General features: G+C 42.8%; 1 protein-coding gene across 1 annotated transcript in view; it reads left to right on the forward strand.

The window, feature by feature from the left end:
* Positions 1-10,529, forward strand: part of TCF7L1 (transcription factor 7 like 1) — a 66,688-nt gene extending 56,159 nt beyond the window's left edge. Inside the window, exons 5-12 of the mRNA XM_081890974.1 lie at positions 472-604; positions 888-990; positions 3,370-3,453; positions 4,431-4,574; positions 5,844-6,003; positions 7,042-7,149; positions 8,076-8,136; positions 9,415-10,529. Of these exons, the coding sequence (XP_081747100.1) occupies positions 472-604; positions 888-990; positions 3,370-3,453; positions 4,431-4,574; positions 5,844-6,003; positions 7,042-7,149; positions 8,076-8,136; positions 9,415-9,854 (1,233 nt within the window). The 3' untranslated portion in view covers positions 9,855-10,529. The remainder of the gene's footprint in view (positions 1-471; positions 605-887; positions 991-3,369; positions 3,454-4,430; positions 4,575-5,843; positions 6,004-7,041; positions 7,150-8,075; positions 8,137-9,414) is intronic.
* Positions 10,530-21,975: the final 11,446 nt, after the last annotated feature.

Genomic DNA, 21,975 nt, shown 5'->3' on the forward strand with positions numbered 1-21,975 from the left:
AGTTCTCCAAGGATATATGTGGGGACTGGTAGTATTTAACTTGTTCATAGATTATCTAGAGTTTTTGGCAAGATTCAGGATTGTGAAAAACTTAGTGGATTGCAAGAGGTCCAGAAGGATCTCTCCAAACTGGGTAATTTTGTCCTTTAGAAAAGAATTAGATTACTGATTTTAGCTGAATAAAACCATTCTTTGCCATTTTGAAAACTTAAACAAAAACGTAAACATTTACTTTATATTTAATACATGACAAAATACTTTGAAATGCCATAGCTCATTTTAATAGTGCACACATCCCTGCCAAGGCTGCTAATGGACATTCTACCCGAGAAAAGTTCTTCTATATTATTACAGGAAGTCTGGTATGAATAAAAGTTACTTATTTCTCTTCTCAGCTGACTTTCTCTAAGGTAACAGAAGATTTTGAAATTCAAATAAATTGTGCATTAAAGTCCTGCTTTTCTCTTGTAGTCAAACAAAGTTCCTGTAGTGCAGCATCCACATCATATGCACCCGCTGACGCCACTCATCACCTACAGTAATGACCACTTCTCGCCTGGTTCACCACCTTCCCATCTCTCCCCTGAAATTGACCCTAAGACAGGTGAGTTTTAAGAACACGTGGAAACACCTCCGCCCCAGAAAAACCCCACCCAGCATATGGTAAATTGCCAGATAATTGTTAACTAGATAGTTATGTGAATTGAAGCAGAACAAAGTCAAAAGAAGCATGCAGGTTTATTGAACAGTGCCCTGTGAAATTCCTGGGGGAAAACATGTTTATATTTTTCTAAATTCAGGTAAGGTAGGATTCCAGTTAGAAACTGAAAGTTGGACTGGGGGCATCACAACTGTGTTAACATCCATTGGTTTTTTTCCATCACCAGGAATTCCACGACCACCTCACCCTTCAGAGCTGTCTCCGTATTACCCATTGTCTCCTGGTGCCATTGGGCAAATTCCTCATCCCTTGGGGTGGCTCGTACCACAGTAAGAACCACCAGTTTAAATCTATTCATTTCTTGCTCCCCTGCCCAGTAGGAACGGTTCCTCTCTGGTCTTGTGGAAATCCCCCCCCCTTTAAATGATCAGTGAGCATCTGAAATAAGTTTCTGTTGCAGTTCCATAAAACCACAATCTCTGGTTCTTAGCTCTTCATCTGCTCAAGGGACCTCTGGTTTTTGCTTTGTTAGGATGAGTCACATGCATAAGGTACTAAACCTTATAGATTAATATGATGAGCTAGATTTTATTTATTTACTTATCACATTTGTATCCTATGCTTTCTTCACCCAGTTGAGTAATTGAGGATTTGAAGGTTCCAAAATTCCCTAGAGCTTTGGAACAGCACAGACTGGGCCAGCCCAGTCCCTTATTCATGGGGAAAAATGATTTCTGATCATCAAGAGCATTTAGAGACAAAGACTACTTTGCTAAATTTTCACATGGCTAGTGGTCTTTTTATTGCCTTCTACAGGTGTTAATTTTCAAATTACTTATCTGTCAAGAAAGTCATTATTTTACTGTCAGTAAAAATGTCAGAAGTTGATGTTGGGTGAGGAGGAAGTCACTAGTTTTCTTGAATTAGAATATAATTGTTGAGTAACAAATGTAATTTTCTATATGGAAAAAAGAATAAAATATTATTATAAAAATGTTAGAAGTGACCATTAAGTGGTGTTTTTTTTAAAAAAAATGGTAAGTTTTGAGTCTGTTGCATCATTTCTTCTATTTTCGATTCAAGCTTTCCCGTGCTCATCCACATGTAACAAAAATGGTACTACTCATGCAGAAGAGGGAGGTATTGGCAGACTCAGGGTTACTCTGAGGTTTGCAGGAATATTAAGAAAAATCTTCAGTGAGGAAAAAATAATCAAGGGAAGGACTCATTGGCCATGGAATATTAACTGACTAAAAGGGAAACAACCTGAAAGCTTGGGGACCAGGGAGAAGGTGGAATTAAATGGAATGGAGTAACTAGAAAGGGAGAAAGAGGCATAGCTTTATGAAAAAGGACAGAGTAAACAATTTAATATGGATATTTCCTCGTTCACAGTGAGAAACTATTTTTAAATGCCCCCAAGAAAGGATACATGTTCACTTTAAATCAGTGGAGAAATCCAATATTTTGATGTAGCTGTAACTGAGCGTGTTGCTCAATGGGGAGACACCATAAAGTGTTAAAAGACAGTGCCCTTATTCAGAGTTCCATGAGTATTCTATGCATGTATTCCTTTGCATGTAGGGAACAACGCCCTTCACTGAAGTGAATAGAGTATATATCTGTGGAAACTCTGTATGTGTATTGGGCTTCTCATATATTCAAGGAGTCCTTGGCTGGAGGTGGTGATAGTTGTTTTAGCAAGTGTGTTTGGAATAAATTACGTAAGTGTATATATGTGTCAATGTATATGTTCACTTACTTGGTATAATAAGTTTTGTTTCCAAAATTCAGGTTTTCAGTTAACATGTCGTTTCGGCCATGGAATGTAGTTGTGGAGAGGATTGAAGTGGGGTGGGGGGCAAAATGTGTGGTTTGGAGTCTGATGATGAATAGGATCAGCAACACTAACTACATTGAGTATATGGAGAGCTATTTATTTTATTTTATTAAATTTATTAGTCACTGTTTTACCCAAGTAATTCTAAGCAACTTACAATATATAAACAAACAGTTAATGTATTCCTTCCCTGGCCATTAATACTATATTTTCCAAGTCAAAACAACTGCCACATTATTTGCAAAAATTATATTTTTAAAAACATTGAAAGCTGTGATTCTCAGTAAGAAAAACTGTTGCCTGATAGGAGATTCCATGCATATTTAGTGTTTCCATGGCTGAGTAGAATCTTGACAGGCCTCCTGGGTTTGCCGATCAGAAGGTCGGTGATTCAAATCCCCGCGATGGGGTGTGCTCCCGTTGCTCGGTCCCAGCTCCTGCCAACCTAGCAGTTTGAAAGCATGCCAAAAAGTACAAGTAGATTAATAGGTACCACTCCGGTGGGAAGGTAAACGGTGTTTCTGTGCGCTGCTCCAGTTTTGGTGTTCTGTTGCGCCAGAAGCGGCTTGGTCATGCTGGCCACATGACCCAGAAAAACTGCGGATAAATGCCGGCTCCCTCGGCCTGTAAAGCGAGATGAGCACCGCAACCCCAGAGTTGTCTGTGACTGGACTTAACTGTCAGGGGTCCTTTACCTTTTTAATATTAGTTTAACACACAAACATTTTCTAGATTGATACTTAAATTCATAGACAGTGCTAAAAAATTGTAATTTTGGGTAGTTTTGGATTATAAATGTATTTGGATCTGTGGCTGGCAATTGCACTGAAGAACCTGCTCTTGATTTCATTTTTCTTGTTTGTTTTAGGCAAGGACAGCCAGTGTATTCCATTCCTCCAGGTGGGTTCAGACATCCATACCCTGCCTTGGCTATGAATGCCTCAATGTCCAGGTGGGTTCAAGTAGGAGAAAGAGGCCTAATTCTCACTGAGGTGAACTTATGTCTGGCACCTACCATTTTAGATGGCAGGGAAGAGCTCACATGGGGACATGCTTCCTCATGAAAAAGAGTTCAGCACATAGAAAAACTGTGTGTCAGAGGACTAACCCAGATGCCTCTTGCCTTGCATCTAGTTTTCTCTGTGAAGGGTCCCTCCCCCCCATGAAGGAGCATTCAGACATGTGAGCTCCCACCTACAGAAATGGTTACTGTTCCATGTGTGTGTAAATCATCCATTTTCTCCAGTAGATGCTACTGTCTGTTAGATTGCATGGGGTTGTCATGTCAGCAAAAGGACTGCATACTGAATGGGAAATAAAGCCACAGGGGATAGAGAAACTGGAACACTTTTCAGCCCATGATTCTGTGTTTATACTCAATGGCAATTTTGTGCTTGTGGCATGCTGAGTACTGCATGCATTTACAGATAGATGTCTTGACTAACAGCGAGTGAGGCTTGTAAAGGAAAATGAACACATTTTTCTAATAATGAACAGAGATCAACAGAACAGAAATAAATTAGCATTCATATATACTCAATATGACAAATGTATGGAGTTGTTTCAGAATAAAGGCAAAAAAATAGAATGTACAGGTGTATATTCATTCCCTCCCCCCTTTATAGTTCAAGTGTTAGCTCTGATGAAAGTTATCTGTGATTCAGTAGGGGCAGTAATAAGTTGATTATTTATAGTATTGCCTCCTATCTCTGCCGTTGACCTTCTGCATAATCCTTGGGTCATCGGCTTCACTGTTCTCTAGAAGCCTGGCAAGGTACCACAAAAAAGAGAGAGAGGAAATATAGGACACTCAGTATTTTTGGAAAGCAGGGCATGAGGAAATAGGAGCACGAGGATGATGTTTAGAGTCTGAAATGGTTAAGCTTAGAGGTATTTGCTTTCATCATCTCACTTGCAATTGTGCTCCAGTTTGATGTCTAGCAGGTTTTCTCCTCATATGGTTCCTCCTCCTGGTCATGGACTTCATCCCTCAGGAATCCCACATCCCACCATTGTGTCACCCATTGTAAAACAAGAGCCTACACAACCCAGCTTGAGTCCTGAAGGAAGCTCGTAAGTAATAGACTAGCCAGGTGCTGCCTGGATACTTTATTTTGTCAGGACATATGATGGGAAAGGGGCCACTATCACTGTAGTGTAATTATTACCTTATTTTTTTGAATTTGAATTTCCACCCCTTCTCATAAGGTCACTACAACTTAGTCTAGCTGTGGAAGGCTGCTACCACTGCCATTTTTTATGCTACACTGTGGGTTTTTCCTCAAAAAATTCAGTAGTAACAGGGTCAAATTGTACGGGTCAGGGAAAGCCGGGGCAAAAAAGATCTGTCTATACAAGATGTTTGAATCAACTGACACATGGCAGAGGCATTCACATTCCAGAACGCATATCCTCTTTGGAGGCCCTAATCAAGCAAAGTGGGGTGGGTGACTTGTAAAGAGAGGGCCTTTTGGTGATCGCACCCCAGTCATGGAATAGCCTCCCTAGAGGCTTGCCTTCTCTCTGTTATTTTGGGCAGCAGGTGAAGAGATTTTTGTTCATCCAGGCTGCTGGTTCAGTTAGTATATGTTGCAAGAAGCAGTGTGCATGAACCGGAGCACAAGTTACTCTTCCCATGGAGGTATTGCAAAAGAACTGCATCCTTTCAGCAAGTTCTGCCCACATGCACAACCTCTCTGCCCAACTCCAGTAACACTTATTAACTCCTACATATGATTACAGCCATTTTGCAACATGTATTTTCCTTTTGCACCCAAGAGCAAGAATTCTCAAAACACGACTGCTATACTTCACACAGCTAGAGCTCCTAAATGTTACACTTGAGGGATAGGCGACTTGCTGCAAAGATGCCATTTCCATTGCTAACATGCCCTCTTAATTCACAGACAAGGAATAAATTGAAAGAGCATTACAATATGCATGTGGTCTAACCAACTGACTGGTTTTTAGTAGAGGTACCTCTTCTTACGTTCGGTTCAGGTTATGTCTTTTCAGGTTGTGTCCCGCAGCGACCCGGAAGTACTGGAAAAGGTTACTTCCGGGTTTCGCCGCTCGCGCATGCGCAGACGCTCAAAATGACGTCATGCACAGAAGCGACGAATCACAACGCACAGGCACGGATTGTATTCTACTCATGTTGCGAATGGGGCTCCGGAACGGATCCCGTTCGCAACCAGAGGTACCAGTATACCTTGCCTGTTAGAAAGAGCATTCTTCACTCCAAACATCTTATTCTTTGTTGCCTGCACATGGTTGGTAGGAGAGAGCCTGTGGGTTATGACTGGGACTATGGGACAGTAATGAAAGATATTATTATTGCAGAAAAACACCTGTTATTGTGAAGAAGGAGGAGGAGAAGAAACCCCATATAAAAAAACCATTGAATGCATTCATGTTGTACATGAAGGAGATGCGGGCCAAGGTGGTGGCAGAGTGTACACTGAAAGAGAGTGCAGCTATCAACCAGATTCTAGGAAGAAGGGTACAAAACAAATTATTGGCTTCTTCACTCGACAGCTAGGCTACTGGGCTGCATGCGCAGAGTTGGCTTGTAGTTTCATCCATATTCTGTTGTTCTTGTGACAATGGATTCTCACGTACCGATTTGCTGAGCTCCTGTATTGGTTTAGGATGTCCAGGAACTGTTCAGGGAACCAAGCTGTTAGAATGTTCAGCTTCTTGTGGGGAAAGGCAGATTTCTGTCAGTTTGGCCGAGATGAAGACTTTGCATATAAACCTTAGAGGTTTTGTGGAACAGGCCAGGACAGAGTCCCCAGGGGCAGGGAATCCACCGCAAGACGACTGAAGGAAGCAGTGGACCAAAGAGAGAACCCGAAGGAAAACTGGGGGGGGGGGGGCGGAGAACCTGAGGAAAATGGCAGAGGATGCTTGGAACTGGGGCAAATGGAAGCCCTGGAGAAACTTCACAGTATGAAAAGTCTAGAGGTCCTGTAGGGTATAGGTGGAGGGATAGGGGTGCTGTGGAAAATGTTAAGATGGGACAATGCAGGCAGGATTCTGAAAAAGTAGGGACCTGTTACAGAGACCACATCGAAGAAAAGAAATCAAAGAGAATATAAGACTGAAGCAATATTTCAAAGAGGCCCTAGAGGCATGAGGTTTGCATTGTCAGCAGGAAATATGTGGACAAACTAGGAAGGCTGGGCACTGTGTTCCATATATCTTCTGAAGGGCTCCTGTACCTTTAAGAGTTGCACAGAGCAGTCATTCTACCAGTTGTTGCTGCACTGTTGTGATCTGATGATCCTGATGGGAAAGGGAACAAAAAAGCAGGGTGGGGGATGGCTTTCGTATATATATATTTTGGCTACAAGCTTCTAGTTAAAGATGGCTGCGCATATGTAGGCCTTGAGCCAAACATAGCATATTGTTTCAAACTGTGTAGCTATGTAGAAAGGAAAGGAAAGTTTTCAGTCATGTTTTTAGAGAGGGGAGGTGGCACCCCAAATTTCATTAGATGACTTTCTACAATATCTTTTCTGCTAACCTCATACTTTAGTGGCATTCGCTGTCCCGTGAGGAGCAAGCCAAGTACTATGAGCTAGCCCGGAAGGAGCGACAACTTCATTCTCAGCTCTACCCAACTTGGTCTGCACGAGATAACTATGTAAGTTTATAATCAGGGATGTATGTATTCTGTTACAAAAAATAAATAATTGGCTCCAGGAAATCTATGTCTACCCTTTTGTGATCATACAAATTAAGCTGCATTTCATGGATTTTGTCGTTGTTGCTGCTGCTGCTGTTATTTGAGAGATTTTAAAAAATGGGGAGAGAGAAGTGGAACAAGGAGAAAGCAGAGGAATGATGACAATATTAAAATAAGGAAATGGAAGTATGGGATTAGGTGGCCAATTATGGGATGGAATAGTTTCGGAGGGGGAAGATAACCCTGATAGCCAGTGCTATTTTTCTAGAAAAAGAGGTGGCGGAACCCACCATGAACGACTCCTTTCTCCTCTTATAATGGCAATGGTGCCCACCTGAGATGTGCTGGAACTGAGTTCCAGCTGAACAAAAAGCCTTGCTGGTAGCCACCACCTGACCTCTAAGTGTTGGCTGAACACTTGCATATAGGTTTCCAAGGGTTTTTGTAGAGGGATTAATCTAACTGCTTTCTAAGTACTTGTTTAATGCTTCCTTGGAACTCCACATTGAAGACTGCTATGACAAAGAACCACCATCCAACTGGCAGCATGCATCTTGAAGGAATTGTCCTTGTGAAGAGACAGTTTCTTCAAGATGCATGCTGCGAGTTGGATGGCGGTTCTTTGTCATAGCAGTCTTCTTCCTATTTAAGCAAAAAACAGTTGGATTTCCAAGCATTATTATAACCAAAATAAACATAGTTATGATAGTATGTAAACCTTCTTATTGGCCTAGTATTTCTCTCTGCTGTCTTCCTTTACCTATGCTTCACAGTTGTTGTTTTTTTCATTCAAGTTTACAACTCAGAGAAACTCAGTAGTAGTCTTATATTCTTGACTTCCTTTCCTTTCCTTTCACAACTTTTTGTAAATTTATCCCTTTCAGGGTAAGAAAAAGAAGAGAAAAAGAGAGAAACAACCTCAGCAACAAATCCAAGAAACAGGAAGTAAGTACCAATGCCTTGCCCTTCTGTAGTCTGGCCCCAGTCCATAATGGGCATGACAATTCTAATTTTTCCCTCACTGTGAAGGGAAACTGAGAGTCTGGAATTCCTAATATTTGCTACTGCTTGTCAGTCCCCTCTCCAATCCTTCTAAAATAGAAAATGAAGTGTAAATTACTCCCATCCTAGGACAAACATTTAAGAACAAGCATTACATAGCTTCCTTCTACACACAGGGATAGCAAGATGCCAACTAGGATTATTAGAAAAGCAGATGGAGGAGGCAGGTGGAGAGGAGAAAAGAGTTAGCCATTGAGCAAGTCCCCGCCCCCCCTTTGCATAATGAACAAGATATGCACTTAATATCAAATGGCTACATTTGAACTTTTGAACAGTTGCTCTCATTTTATAAGTAAGGGATGCCACTTCCAAATAACTGAGAATCCAAAGAAACCAGATTTGAATGTGGGGCAGAAGCCGGTAATTCCAAACTTTTTAGAGTTTGTGCAAGAACTTCCAGGATCTGTACATTTTAAATTGTAGACCAGTTTTAGCTTTTGTGAGAGCAAAAACTTGTGGCGCAAGCTTGCTTTCTCCTGCTCCAGAAGGTAGAACCCAAACCAATAACTTGAAATTACAAGAAAAGAGCTTCCGACTAAACATTGGGGAGAACTCTCTGACTTTACGAGCTGTTCAACAGTGGAATGGTCTCCCTCGGAAAGTGGTGGATTCTTCTTCCTTGGAGATATTTAAACAGAGGATGGATGGCCATCTGTCATGGATGCTTTAGAGCTAAGATTACTTCATTGCAGGGGGTTGGACTCAATGACCCTCATGGATCGCTTCCAACTCAACAATTCTATGAGATAAAGCTAAGGAAACTCACAAAATCCCTAAAACTGTCTAGCATCCTTGAAGTTGAATTCAAGGGGCTTTCAGTGTGGCCTTCTAGAGAGTCTTCTGCTGTTGTGGAAAGATTGCTCTGATGCAAGCCAGTCCCTACACCGGTTTGCAACACTTGCCTGGGAATGCCTTCTTTCAAATACAGAAAGCAGGCTTTTGTAGCAAAGGAACTTTCCCCCATCTAACCATTTGGCTACTTTTACTACCTGGCCATAGAAGTGGCATTTATCTGCCGCTGAATCTAGCATTGTCAACACAGTAATGCATTTGGAATTGAACAGCCATATGTCGCTGATGGGGCAGCCATGAGCAAGTCACTGGGCGTGTAGGATAGAAATGAACCGATAAATAACTTACTTTCTTTTTTGTCACTAACAGATTCTGTGGTGTCAAAGAGCAAGAAGCCTTGTGTGCCATACCTGCCAGCTGACAAATCCTGTGACAGCCCTGCATCCTCTCATGGCAGCATGTTGGATTCTCCAGCCACTCCCTCCACAGCCTTGGCATCACCTGCAGCTCCTGCTGCCACTCATTCTGAACAGGCTCAGCCTCTCTCCCTGACTACCAAGCCTGAAGCCAGAGCCCAGCTGTCTCTGCACTCTGCTTCTTTCCTGTCAAGCAAGGCTGCCTCCTCCTCTTCCTCCTCTAGCCTGACAAGCCAATCGTCACTCCTCTCGAGGCCCCTTCCATTTGCCTCCATGCCCCACACCGCCCTCCTGACATCGCCTCCTTCCTTTGCAGCCATTCCATCTCCTCAAGCTGCCTTGGCTATGTTGCAGGCCCAGCCGCTCTCGTTGGTAACCAAACCGGCTGAATGAGGAAGAATTTCCACCCCGCCTCCCTGCTGAAGCCACAATTGAGATTACAAAGCAGACAAGCCATTATTGGTCAATATTTGACCCTTTCTGAACTCTTCCAGAAGGTGACTCTTGAGGAAGAAAGTGCTCTACTCTCAGAGTTGTTTTCAGTAGTCTATCTAAAGACCATTTTTTTATTTTTATAAAAAACAGAAACAAAAAAAACCCACAATATTTTTTTTTTTATGAAACCCTGAACAGGATGGAAAAGAAAAAAAAGCCAAGCCTTATGTTCCTGTCAGAGCCCCCTGGGCACATGGACTTGTACAGATGGATCATCTCTCAACGGTGTTTGCATGTTTTGTTATATTGCTTTTACTATTCCCCGTTCCCTTGGCCAGGCGAAGTGTTGATTTTACCTACTTGCTCCAGCCATCCTGCAGTGCCATCATTTTTATAAAAGATTTCCAACATTTACTAGAAGACACAATACCAGATAAATACAGTGCCTCGCTGTCATGTTGAGATCTGCCCAGCCTTGGGGAGGCCCCTATATTTTTCTGGAGTGATCCATGAAAATGGCAGGACAATCCACCCTGTTTCCTTACAGAATTATTTTGTGTAGCAGGAAGTAGGGGAAAAGGCTTTGGGGAATCGCCTGTTATTTTAACGAAGGAAAATAAATCTGCATCTAAATTTGCTGTGTGCGAGTGTTCAATGAGAGAGTGACATGAACTTGGAAGAGTTTCCATCCTGTACTCCATTTGCATTCTAGGTGTAGCCTTGATTATTTTTATCCTGTGGACCACTGGCCTTTTTCCTTATTTGCTCTTCCTCTTCTAATATTCCACAACAGTTTTCTCTTCAGCATCTGCATGTCGTAGAGAGATAATGGGTATTTGTCATATCCCTTTCCAGAAGTGATGAACCCCTTCCCCCTCATTCTCAAGAACCACAACTAGGTTACATCCTTCTCCCTGTTTGCTTTGGGCACCACTGTAAATCTCTCTTTCAAAGGCTACATGAAAGGAGAAAGAATTAGTAGAGAATAGGTGCAGTACCCAGGCATGTTTTGGAAAGGTTAGGCTTACCCTTCTCAAGGGTCACTGAATAGATATTGCCTCCTGGTATTCCTGCAGGTTTTTTTTTAGGAAGCACTAATGAGCCATAAAAAAAACAGCTACAGCCAGGTTTGAACCAGTATGAACAGCACTAATAGGTATTTGCATTAGTTTACATTTTATTTATGTAAATAGGAAGATAATGAGCCTGAGCGGTCACGAAGCATTTGAAAGATAATGAGGCTCCAGTAACTGCCTACCTGGCAAGACAGCCTTCTACTGCAAAGCCATAATAGTTTACCATATATGAACTATAAATAAGCCTTAAATAATATGTGCCACATTAGGGAATTTCTCATTTCACCCCGTTTTGCTTTAACTTGCATTATGCCACACAGATTAGTTACCCCTTAACATTCTTTAGACAACAACTTTCACCATACAGACTTGAGTATTAAGCACAAAAAAGAGGATTTCCCTCATGCACGCATATGCTGTTTCATTGGGTATTGGTAGATGTGCTTTATTCTAGATTGTGACTACTCTTCTATTTTATTAATCACTACATATGGTTACTCAGTTTATGTAATGTAAAACTGTTCTCTTTAAAGAAAGAAAGAATGACTTCAATTTGAATTCCCACTCTTCTCCAACCCTAATAGTACGATCAAGTGAGTAATATATTGCATGTAAGTGCCCCTTAGTAAAATGACACTTGCACACCCCAGAGCCTAAAATGTATCTCAGGTGACTACAGAAATGTGGGTAATTGCATCTGGCCTGGAATTGGCCCAGTTTCTGCAGGCCCTTTTGACAAGCACGTATCCATTAATTACCATTCAAAGTTTGATCCATGGAAGTCTGCAAAGGCTTATCTCTGATCTTAACAATGTAGTCCCGCAACTACAGTGCTGTAGTCTCACAACTGGACAAAAATTATTACTTGAATTCTTTGAATCAAAAAGTCATGCAGCTCGGTACCAAAGACGAATATAATTGATTGACTAGCATATAATAGTTTGTTTGCTTTAAAAGCTAGGCTGGGTTAGTTCAGTGTAGCGCTCTCTTTCTCTTTTCAGCAATGTCAAGAAGTGCTTTCTGTGAGGTTCCCGGTGGCCTTCCATCCCAATACTCATCTGGTCCGCAGCTGCTTAACTGGAGGGCTAAAAGTTTCATTGAGAAATGAAACTTAAGATTTGGATTCAGTCTGCACAGCATTTTAATTGCAGGCTGGGCCATGAAGGATTGCAAAGCAGGAGTATTTCATATGCTGTGACTTCCTTGTGCAGAAAGCACCTCTGTTTAGAAACAGCATGTGGAAAATGTATGTAGATTGCAACATGGGGTGACTGCGCATGTGTCTTTTGCAGAGTTATTGTACATGGGAAAATTGTAATTGGTCTTAGTGTATGACACCTAGGGTCTTGAAATAGGGAGTCTGATAAGCAGACTCCAGTGCCTTGTTTTGCCATCAGAAGGCAAAGCTATTAGCCAGCTATCCATTTATACTTGGGCATCACCAGTGCAGTTGGCCAGGTGACAGTGCTTCTACAGAGAGCGTTTGCCCAGTGGAAATCTACCTCATAGACTCTGCTTTGGCTCCTTTAAGCATGAAAGCAAACGGCTATCAGAACGTTCAAGACTGCTTGCCAGCTCTTCAGTGTTAACAGCTTACCCACTCTCTATACTCAGTACTTGCTGCATTCCGCTACCCTCAATCTGTCTCTCCAGTAACGATCCACTCTTGGACCATCAGGAAGCACATACGGTAGCTCCTTGCTGTATTTGTATGTAGCAAAATAACTATGTGTGCTTGTTATGCATGGGGAATCTGCTGACATAGTACTAGAAAGTTGTACTAGAAAGCGCTTTCCATTTAGAAAATGTGCAATGTTTTTGAAGGCTGTAGCAAGGTGAAAATCTACAATTGTGACATCCAGTAGTAAAAGTATCACCTCTTCTACAGGCATTCCTGGCCAAAAGTGAGTGCAGGTTTTGCAGGGAAGGGAGTAACTTTGTGGTCATTTTGCTCAAGTTTGCCTGTTGTGCGTGGGAGATTTGTAGTCCTCATGGCAGTTTTAACCCTCTGAAAATGAGCCTCACTTTCCACAACAGCCAGTTTCCTACTTGTCTGCTGTGTGTGTCCCATTAGATACTTGTTACCTAGATAGAGGGCACATGCTGGACACACACATGAGACCTGATTGGCCATGACATGAGTCCCATGTTCGCAGGTATGGTTCCACTTCTTTAATGTTACAAGATTTTGCAGGATTGCGTTCTTGGCCACTTTTAATGAAATACTTTATTAGCCTGGCACTTTGGAAGGGCTGCAAATGGGCAAATATGATACTATAGCTCCTCCTTTGTAAGGATATTTTTCCAAATTGCATTTCAGTGGCTTCTGCCAAGAATTTTGGTGTGCAAGCTTATGGCTGCCAGACTCTGAAACTCATTCTGTGCCAAAAGAAAGCCACTCCTGAAAGCTCTTCATGCTCCTAGAGCAAGATGAGACTTACCCAAGCCAGGATTTTGAGGTTGAAAAAGATGAGTGCTCATTGCCAGTTACACCAGGGGGAGAAAGCAGAGAGCACACTTGCATGTCAGGGCTTGCAATTTATTGCCTCAGAAAAGTACCTGATAGAAGAAAGAGCTGAAAGAGAGAGAGAAGGAAGGAAGCAGAATAACTTCGTATATCAGTAACTTGATCTTCAGTAAAAGAAGAAGAAACAAGCCAGGTCCAGAGGCAAAGGAACAAATTATCTGAATTTTCTATAGTGTCTCGGGATGCAGCTTTAAGAAGGAATCAAAACCTTGGCAGGAAGATCATCCAGCAAGCGCTACTGAAACTGTGTGTGTGTCTCCATCATTTTTATTTTTCCACAGAAAACAGGATTCGAGGGTTCCGTGTTGTTAACCGTTCAACAATGGCCTTTTTTTCTGAGAAGCACAAGTTGATTTTTATAAAGAAAAGAAAAGAAGAAGTCTTGTCTCAAGAAAACATTGGCTGTTTGGCAAGGAGCACCTGGGTCATGTGCAACCGCGCTCTGAGAACCCCAAGAGCTGCCTGCAGACAAGCAGCCTCTTGAATCAGATTTCATGGAAAATTAAGGGCATGAAGCGACCTGTCAGAATAATTAAAGTCTGACCCAGGGCCAGACAGCTTCAAACAGATGTTGGGCTTCAGCAGGAGAATATTTCTTTGTTTTACACTGCATTTTCCCATACGGAAAAGAACATCTGTTTGGATGATTTTTGCACAGCCCCTCTGCTCTCTTGGGTCTGGATTCTCCACCAGCTAAAGGGGGGCAACAGGCAAAATAGCCCCACAGCCCTGCTTTGTGCCAAGGAGCACGTTGTCTGCTTCCGGAGCGGCTGGAGTAGGAAGCATGGCATGAAGTCACTTAGTTGTTAAGTTTCTCTAGTCTCACACCCTCAGAAAAGCTGCTTGGCCCACAGAGTCCCTGCATACTTCCTCTCTTTGCTCCTTGCACTTAGAGCAGCCTGATGCTCCACCATTGGACTGGTATTTTTCCTTCAGAAGAGGAAGTGGAAGAAAACAAATTTCCAGTCTACCAGGTACAAATGTCTTTGGGTATGTGTCCCCATATCAGATTTCCATCCAGTGCAGCAGCAATAAAACATCTTTTAATTGCCCCAGTTAATTTAATTGGCTTTAAGAAGATAGTCAGGCTCGTGTTTGTCACTCCAAAATATCTGGAGGACAGCAGATTGGGTGAAGCTGTTCTAGGCACTCCCTTGCCTTTAAGCTGATCACCACAGTGGCAGAGTATGGTTGCCATTTTTTTCAACCAGGCAACCCAAACAAGTCTTTCTTACTATTTAGTAAGCTGGAAACCTACAGAGATGAATACTAAAAATGGCAGGCTGGTTATTTTTTAAAAGCTCAGAACCAGCGTCTCAATCTTAGCAGTACTGCACTTTTCTCATCATGTTAAGTCTATGAATCCTGGATTTTTCCTGATGATGCTGTCCACAGCTCTCATTGGAAAGAACATCTGTGGAGTTTAACTGCAACTTAACTGGTTACCATTTGATGACAAGTTGTGGAGACTTTTTTTCATACCACACCCCAAGCAGGGAGCGTCCTGCCCCACCACTCAAATGAAGACAAATTGAGATCTACCTAGATCCTTTGCTATTTCTCTGCAGCTTCTGATATCCCAGTTGTTGCTGAATAACAAGATTTCATTCATGACTGGCTTTGCAGCTTGGGCACTGCCCCTATGAGAGTAGACCTTCAGGCACTTTCCCTATGTTTCTGAACTGAATAGAATTCAATTCTCAGGTGAGTTGCGAGGAAACACAACACTTCATTGTTTTCATAGAGGACGAAAAAACCCAGCCAGAGCTCTGATGTCACAGCTCAGGAAGTGAATTACTAGCCAGATCCAACACACAGTAAGGAGCCTGTCTCAACAGCAGCAACCAAGAGAAAGAGAGGCCTGCGGGCCCCAGAAAACTAGCAGCAGCTGTAGCAGCCGCACATAAAATGTTCTCTTGCAAAGCCTCCTCCAAGAAGCGTCTGCTAATCTCCAACAAGGGTTTTCTAAAGCTCATACCATTTGTGTGTTTTGGTGATAACAGTCCTGTGTTCTTGCTTTTGGAATGATTGTTCTCATTAGCTTGTATTATTTATCAGTCGCCTATTGCTTTTAGTATTCCTGCATTCTGCTTGTGGGTAGAACAGCCTTCGACAGATGTTTCGGACTACAATTCTCATTAGTCCCAGCCAGGGTTGGCTTGGGCTGTTGGGAGTTGTAGTCCAAGACATCAGGAGGGCACCTGATTGGTGAAAGCTGGTGCAGAACCTCAGGGTGTATGTACACTAGGAACTGTTTGTGTGTGATATCTTCATGAAAGCAAATTAGGCAGGTTATGTGGCATTGAAGAGACATCCCGGATGAAGCTGTAGGATACACTTCCTGGTGATCCACTTAGGAATCTGCCTTGTATTGAGTCAGACCATTGGGACATCTAGCTTTGAATCGTTTACACTTGACTGCCATCAGCTCCCCAGGTTTTCAGGTAGGGGACTGATGGGGATTGAGCCTGGGACCTTCTCTACAGACCTATGGCTCTTCAGCATTTAATGGCATTGATGGGGGGGGGGGAAGACAGCACACAATGGTTTTAGACTTGTAACGTTTGTGAAACTGGCCCTGAAATTTAGGCTGGCTCTTTTAATATGTTTACCATAGGCATCATTGTCTCTTGGCATCATAGGTTGTGTCTTGTTGGCTCTCTAACAGCACAGTCCTGTGTGCATGGGAACTCATACGCATGTCCCATTGACTTCAGTGGGATCTACTCATTAGTAAAAGTGCACAGGATTGCTGCCTAAAGCTCCCAGAAGTTTGCTATTCTCTTAGGCATGCTAAAACATCAAGAGCAGATTAACAACATTAGTCCTCCCAACAGGGAACCTGTGGCACTGATTGTGCTATTTATAGCATTTGAGAAGTGTGAACTACCAACCCAGTGTTTGTGAGGTGGATGGGATGGATTAAAAAAGAAAAGAAAAAGAGTGTACCCCTCTGCATACAGAAGGTGCTTCCTGGCTGTTTTTACACCTTGCACTACATAAGAATTGCTTGAAGAAAAAGTGAAACTAAATTCTAGGATGTGCCTTTGATAGTACAGATTCTTGCCTGTCAAATGCTTGCACAAGTGGATGTGTAAGAAATACCATTACAACATTGAGTATATGCTTGTGAAAATTCTTGCTCAGGCGTTTGCAGCACATTTCTGGGGCTGCGTCCTTTCTGAAAACTGTTCTTTAGATCCGTCCCATTGGCTCAGTTCAGTTGTAACGATCCTGGTCTGAAACGTCATGGTTATGTCAGCCCAGGAACGACCCTGTTAGTTTCTTAAGCCACTGTTTCCCATGAACCAGGAAACTGTGGTTTAAGGGCTCCCTCCAAACCAGGGCATGGTTTTCCAGAATTCCTTATGAAGAGGGCTTGATTATTAAACCGCTCTGGGAATTGTAGCTCTGGGAGGGGAATAGAGATCACCGATCAACACCCTTAACAAACTATAGCTCCCAGAATTGTTGGGGGGGGAGAGCCAAGACTGTTTAAAGTGATATCACAGTGCTTTCAATGTATGCTGTGAATGTGACCTTTGTTTGACAATTGGGGGAGTTCAAGATTGTCCCTATTTTCACCCGTGAAATGTGTGTACAGTATAACTATTTGCTCTTCCTGCTCTCCACCCAACCCAACCCCCCGAAATAAGCCTCTAAAAGCACTGGTCAGTTATGCAGGTTATGGCAGGTAATGTCTGCATCCTGCTGTTGGTACCGCCAGTGCCTGTCTGGTTCTTGTTGGTATCTTTGTGGTTTGCCTGTCTCTGGTAGCCCCAAGCAGCATCAGTGCTGGCAAGAGCAGGGGCGAGGGCTGGAACATTAGGCCAGCACAGCAATTTGGAGGAACAGTCTGCTGGAGCTGGGGGGTGGGGAATAATAAGAAACTGAAATGGTAAATCTCTAGCTTACCTCCAGCAGCTGTGCAGACATAACAGAAGAGTTAGTTCTCAAGTTACTTCCCCAAGCCTCTCCTAGAAACCCAATGGACTTCCCTTGGGAGTTTAATAGTCTTCGTCTGGGCTGTCAAAAGGCACACAGGCCTGCGTGGCAGTTTATTGCTCTTCTCTTCCACCCTCTCCAAGCCTTTGTTTGCGGGGGTGGGGGGAGTTGTTTTGTTTCCCCCCCCACACCCCCCTTTCCCCTGCCATAATGAGCTTGTGTAGGCAGGTCCTAAAACTATTATTGTACCTCTTTGGGGATCTACTGGACATCTCATTAAGCGGCTGAGGGTAGGTGAAGCACTTTTTCAAGAGCTTGTTATCGGCCCTCTTGAGTGTGGGTAGCATCTGTGGTTCGTGCTCCTAGCTTTGTGCATCTTTCTTTTGGAACAGAGGTTTGCTTCTGCCACTTTTGCTTGCATAACTAATTGTGGTCAGTGCTGGAGATGCGCCCACCCACCTCCTAAGTCTCTCTTCAAATCAAACCTTTTCTCTCTCCACCCCCCCTCTCCACTAACTGAGATGCTTAATGAGGTCCCCGGGGACCCTGCAGAGAGAGAACTAATTAGGGACTTGGATGCAAAACCACCGAACGGCACAAGACGAAACGAGGGCTTCCTTGAACCCACCTTTTGTGATAGACCATGGGGGAGGAATGCCAGATGTCCTCCTTCCTCGTTCTGCACACTGGGGTGAGGCTGAAGCCTCCCCCCAGCCTCCGCTGGCCTGCCCAAGCAGCTGGTGCAGAGGCAGAGGCGACGCTTAATACATTTTAATTAGCATCATTAAACTCTTTCAATTTGCTAATTGTTTCTCCTTTTGATCTTCTATTCTGACCAAATGAACCCTCCAGGGAAGGAAAGGGATGATATGTGTGTGCTTTAGAACCGCTTCTAGCCAGGTGAAGACTTCATTATCCATTGTGATGGAGACTCCCATGGGCAAAGCTGGCTGCCAGGATGGGGTGGGGTGGGGAATTGACCATGGCGGAGGATGCAATCTGAGAGGTAGACCACAAGATGCTTTGCACTGTTGCAGGGACGCTGGGGCACACCTCAGTTTGGACATGGTAGCCACTGGAGGCAACAAAACGAATATGCTGTGCTTGTATGATGCTGCAGAATAGTTTTTTCTTCCTTGATAGGTCTAGCTAAGATGACTTAATGTTACTTGCACCGAGCTCAGTTGGTTAGAGAGCACCGTGATGATAATGTCAAGGTTGCAGGTTCAAACCCTGTATGGAGCCTCTGCATATTCTTGAATTGCAGGCGGTTGCAGTAGATCAGCATTTCCCAAACTTTTTAATGTCTAATGTTTTTACAATTTTTGGGTGTTGTAAGCTGCCCAGAGTGGCTGGGGAAACCCAGCCAGATGTTATTATTGTTATTATCATTATTATTATTAACAGGAATGGAGGTATATTTAACTAGTGCGGCATTCACATGGGACTGCATCTCTCTCCTAGCCTTTAAAAAAGTCATTTAAACTAGTTCATGAACTTCCTGCCGTGGTGGCCTCCCAGAGTAGTTTGATACTGGAATGCCTGTATGAATGGGTTCCGCAGGAGGAACCAATTAATTCAGCTTCCCTGGGCAGAAATTTATAGCTTAAAGAGCTTCCAATTGTAGTCACATGGCTGCCAGGGCAGCAGGAGGAGAGGAATCTGCAAGAGGATATAGGACGGCTTCCTTGTATTCAGTGTAGTTATGGAGAAAAGCAAGAGGAAGCCAGGACAAATCAGTTCTATATAAGGAATGCATGCAGCCCTGCAGTTTGGTGCCGAAATTAGTTATGAGAGTTGGTTCAGCACATGCTAGTTAAACATTTGGGGGGGGGGTGAATCATGTGAATCAGTGCTATTTTTCTAGAAAAAGAGGTGCTGGAACTCACCACGAATGCCTCCCTTTTTCTCTTGTGATGGCAATGGCACCCACCTGAGAGGTGCTGGAACTGGGTGTCAGTGAGTTCCGGCTCCCAAAAAGCTCTGATGTGAATCCATCCACTAAAGCACTCATATTTGTTTGGCAGGTGTCAAACTGCCATGTTTCCTTGACTTTTTTTCCTCCCCTGGGACATCCACTCAAGGCCATCATCCAATTATTGAGATCCTGTTTTTTTTTTCAGTCTGCAGAAACATATATGTACACACACACACACACACACACACACACACACACAGAGCAGCCGCCAATATTCTGCAAACCCTCCCACCCCTGGCAAAAGCACCAAAGAGTCAGCTTGCTGCTTAAAAATAGCGGAGGTCATATCCGTTACGTATATGTGAGTTTTGTATATGCATATGTGAGTTTTGTAGAATAAACTACTGTACTAAATTCATTGTTTGTTTCAATTAATTTGCACAAGGGTCTCTCTCTCTCTCTCTCTCTCTCTCTCTCTCTCTCTCTCTGTGTGTGTGTGTGTATGTGCCTGTATGTGTATGTGTATGTGTATATATGTATGTTTCTAGTGAAATTGAGTATAGCACTATAACATCATTCCATAACTTTTTCTCTTTTTTCACAAATTAGTTTTTAAACCATTTCTGGTTGCTGCCATTAACCATGTTTCTAAAATGTTGGTGACTGGCAAGTATTTTATTTCTTTTTTAAAAATAAAATAAAATAGCACTTTGGGATTGTACTGCTCCAGCACCTACTCACAGCATCTATGCCATGCCTACTGGTGTGGACAAAATATTGTGGGGCTAATGCTACATACAGTTTGGAAGCTAACTGCCACAGAGTTCCACATGTGTTAAGACCTATCATTCCTGCTGGGAAACAGATTGTGCCTGCTGTTGCATTGTTAGTCTTTATTTTATGATGGCCTAGAGAGAGAAAAAGAAAGTTGTCGGCAACTAAATCTCTGTCTCTCTACACACTCTGATTTTAAAGCACCTTCAAAGCACCTTCTTTCCATCAAAGAATGCTGGGCCCTATAGTTAGTTAAGAATCATATTTCTGTGGGTGGTAATGTACAGTGCCCATAACTATTCTAGGGAAAGAAGGTGGTTTCAAATATGCTTTTTAAAAGATGTTGTGAGTGCACAGCCTGGTTTTTGTGTTGGTTAGACCTTGAATTGTTTCCTGGGAAGGCAACTTCGCTGTAGCATTTGTGTGAGCATTGCGGTGCTAGCAGAGATAAAAATGAGCTTGTGTGTTTATTTTTCTGACTGCTCAGATCAATTTACCATACTTTTCCATGTATAAGACTAGGTTTTCTTTTTTTTACTAAAAAATTATGTTAAAAAAGGGGGTAGTCTTATATATGGGGGCAACCTCCCCCCATTTTCTTAATTTTGAGTCCCCCAATATAGGAGGTGTCTTATACATGGGGGCGTCTTATAGACGTAAAAATACAGTACATAAGCAGCGTATAGGGGTGTGTATTTCTTCTCCAGCCTCCTCACTGCTGAGTGGCTTCTCACAGTTACAAAAAAGTTATAATCTTATTCATGCTAAGAGTTAGCACACGCAGAGATAAATTGTTGTATAAATCTTAAGGATACGATACATAAATTCCTGTATAAATGCCCAAATGAAGAGAAGCTGAGGAGCAAGGGGATTCCGAGGATTTCTGAAACATTTACTTAGAGCCATGGGTGCCCCAGGGATTTTCATGGGGTTTTTTTTGAAGGCATCCCACCCACCCTGACCACTGATTTACAAAGCAGACCTTGCAAAAAGTTGCTGCTCGTAAGTTTACAACACGGTGATGGTGATGCCCGGGACCCTTATAAGAAAGACCAGCTGCCCAGGTGTTGTTGTTTTTTAACTTTTGCTCTCTCTCAATACTTTTGTGGGGAATGCTTTTTGCCCTTTTTTCAGGCACAGGAATGTACTTGGTTTTCAATACCTTAAAAATGCTAAATACATTGTTTTGAATTTTTATCCTTGACATTTGCATGACATCAGTCATGCATGCTTTAGTTGAGATTCCTGCATTGGGGGTGGGGTTGAACTAGATAGTCCTTCCCACTCTTACAGTTATGTTTCTCTATTCTTTGTGAGCTGCCTTGAGGGGCTATTTTGGCTGAAAGGCAGCATTTACATAAATGATAAGATCTTAAGAAGATTGGATATAAGGTAATGGATTGTTAATCCTGTCTCTGCCTAGGCTCTTGACAATTGCCTATACAGTCATACCTCAGTCTATACAGACAATTGCCTATACAGTCATTGCCTATACAGTCATACAGTTACAGACTTCAGGTTGCAGACTGCCGAAATCCAGAAATACCGGAATGGGTTTTGGTGGTCGCGCATGCACAGAAGCGCTAAATCGCTCTTTGCGCATGCACAGAAGTGCCAAATCGCAACCCGCTCGTGCGCAGACGCGCTGCTGCGGGTTGCAGACGTGCATCCTGCACGGATCACGTTCGCAACCCGAGTGTCCACTGTACTGACATTGCCAAGATTATGGCTCAGCCGCACAAGCATCAATGGCTCATATCATTTAATGTAATATCAGTCATGCTGCCTGAGCTTACATGTATGTATACTCTGAAACAGCTCCTTCATCTTTCACCTGTT

The sequence above is a fragment of the Podarcis melisellensis genome (genome assembly GCF_964234715.1).
Source record: "Podarcis melisellensis genome assembly, chromosome: 15".
Classification (NCBI taxonomy): Eukaryota; Metazoa; Chordata; class Lepidosauria; order Squamata; family Lacertidae; genus Podarcis; species Podarcis melisellensis.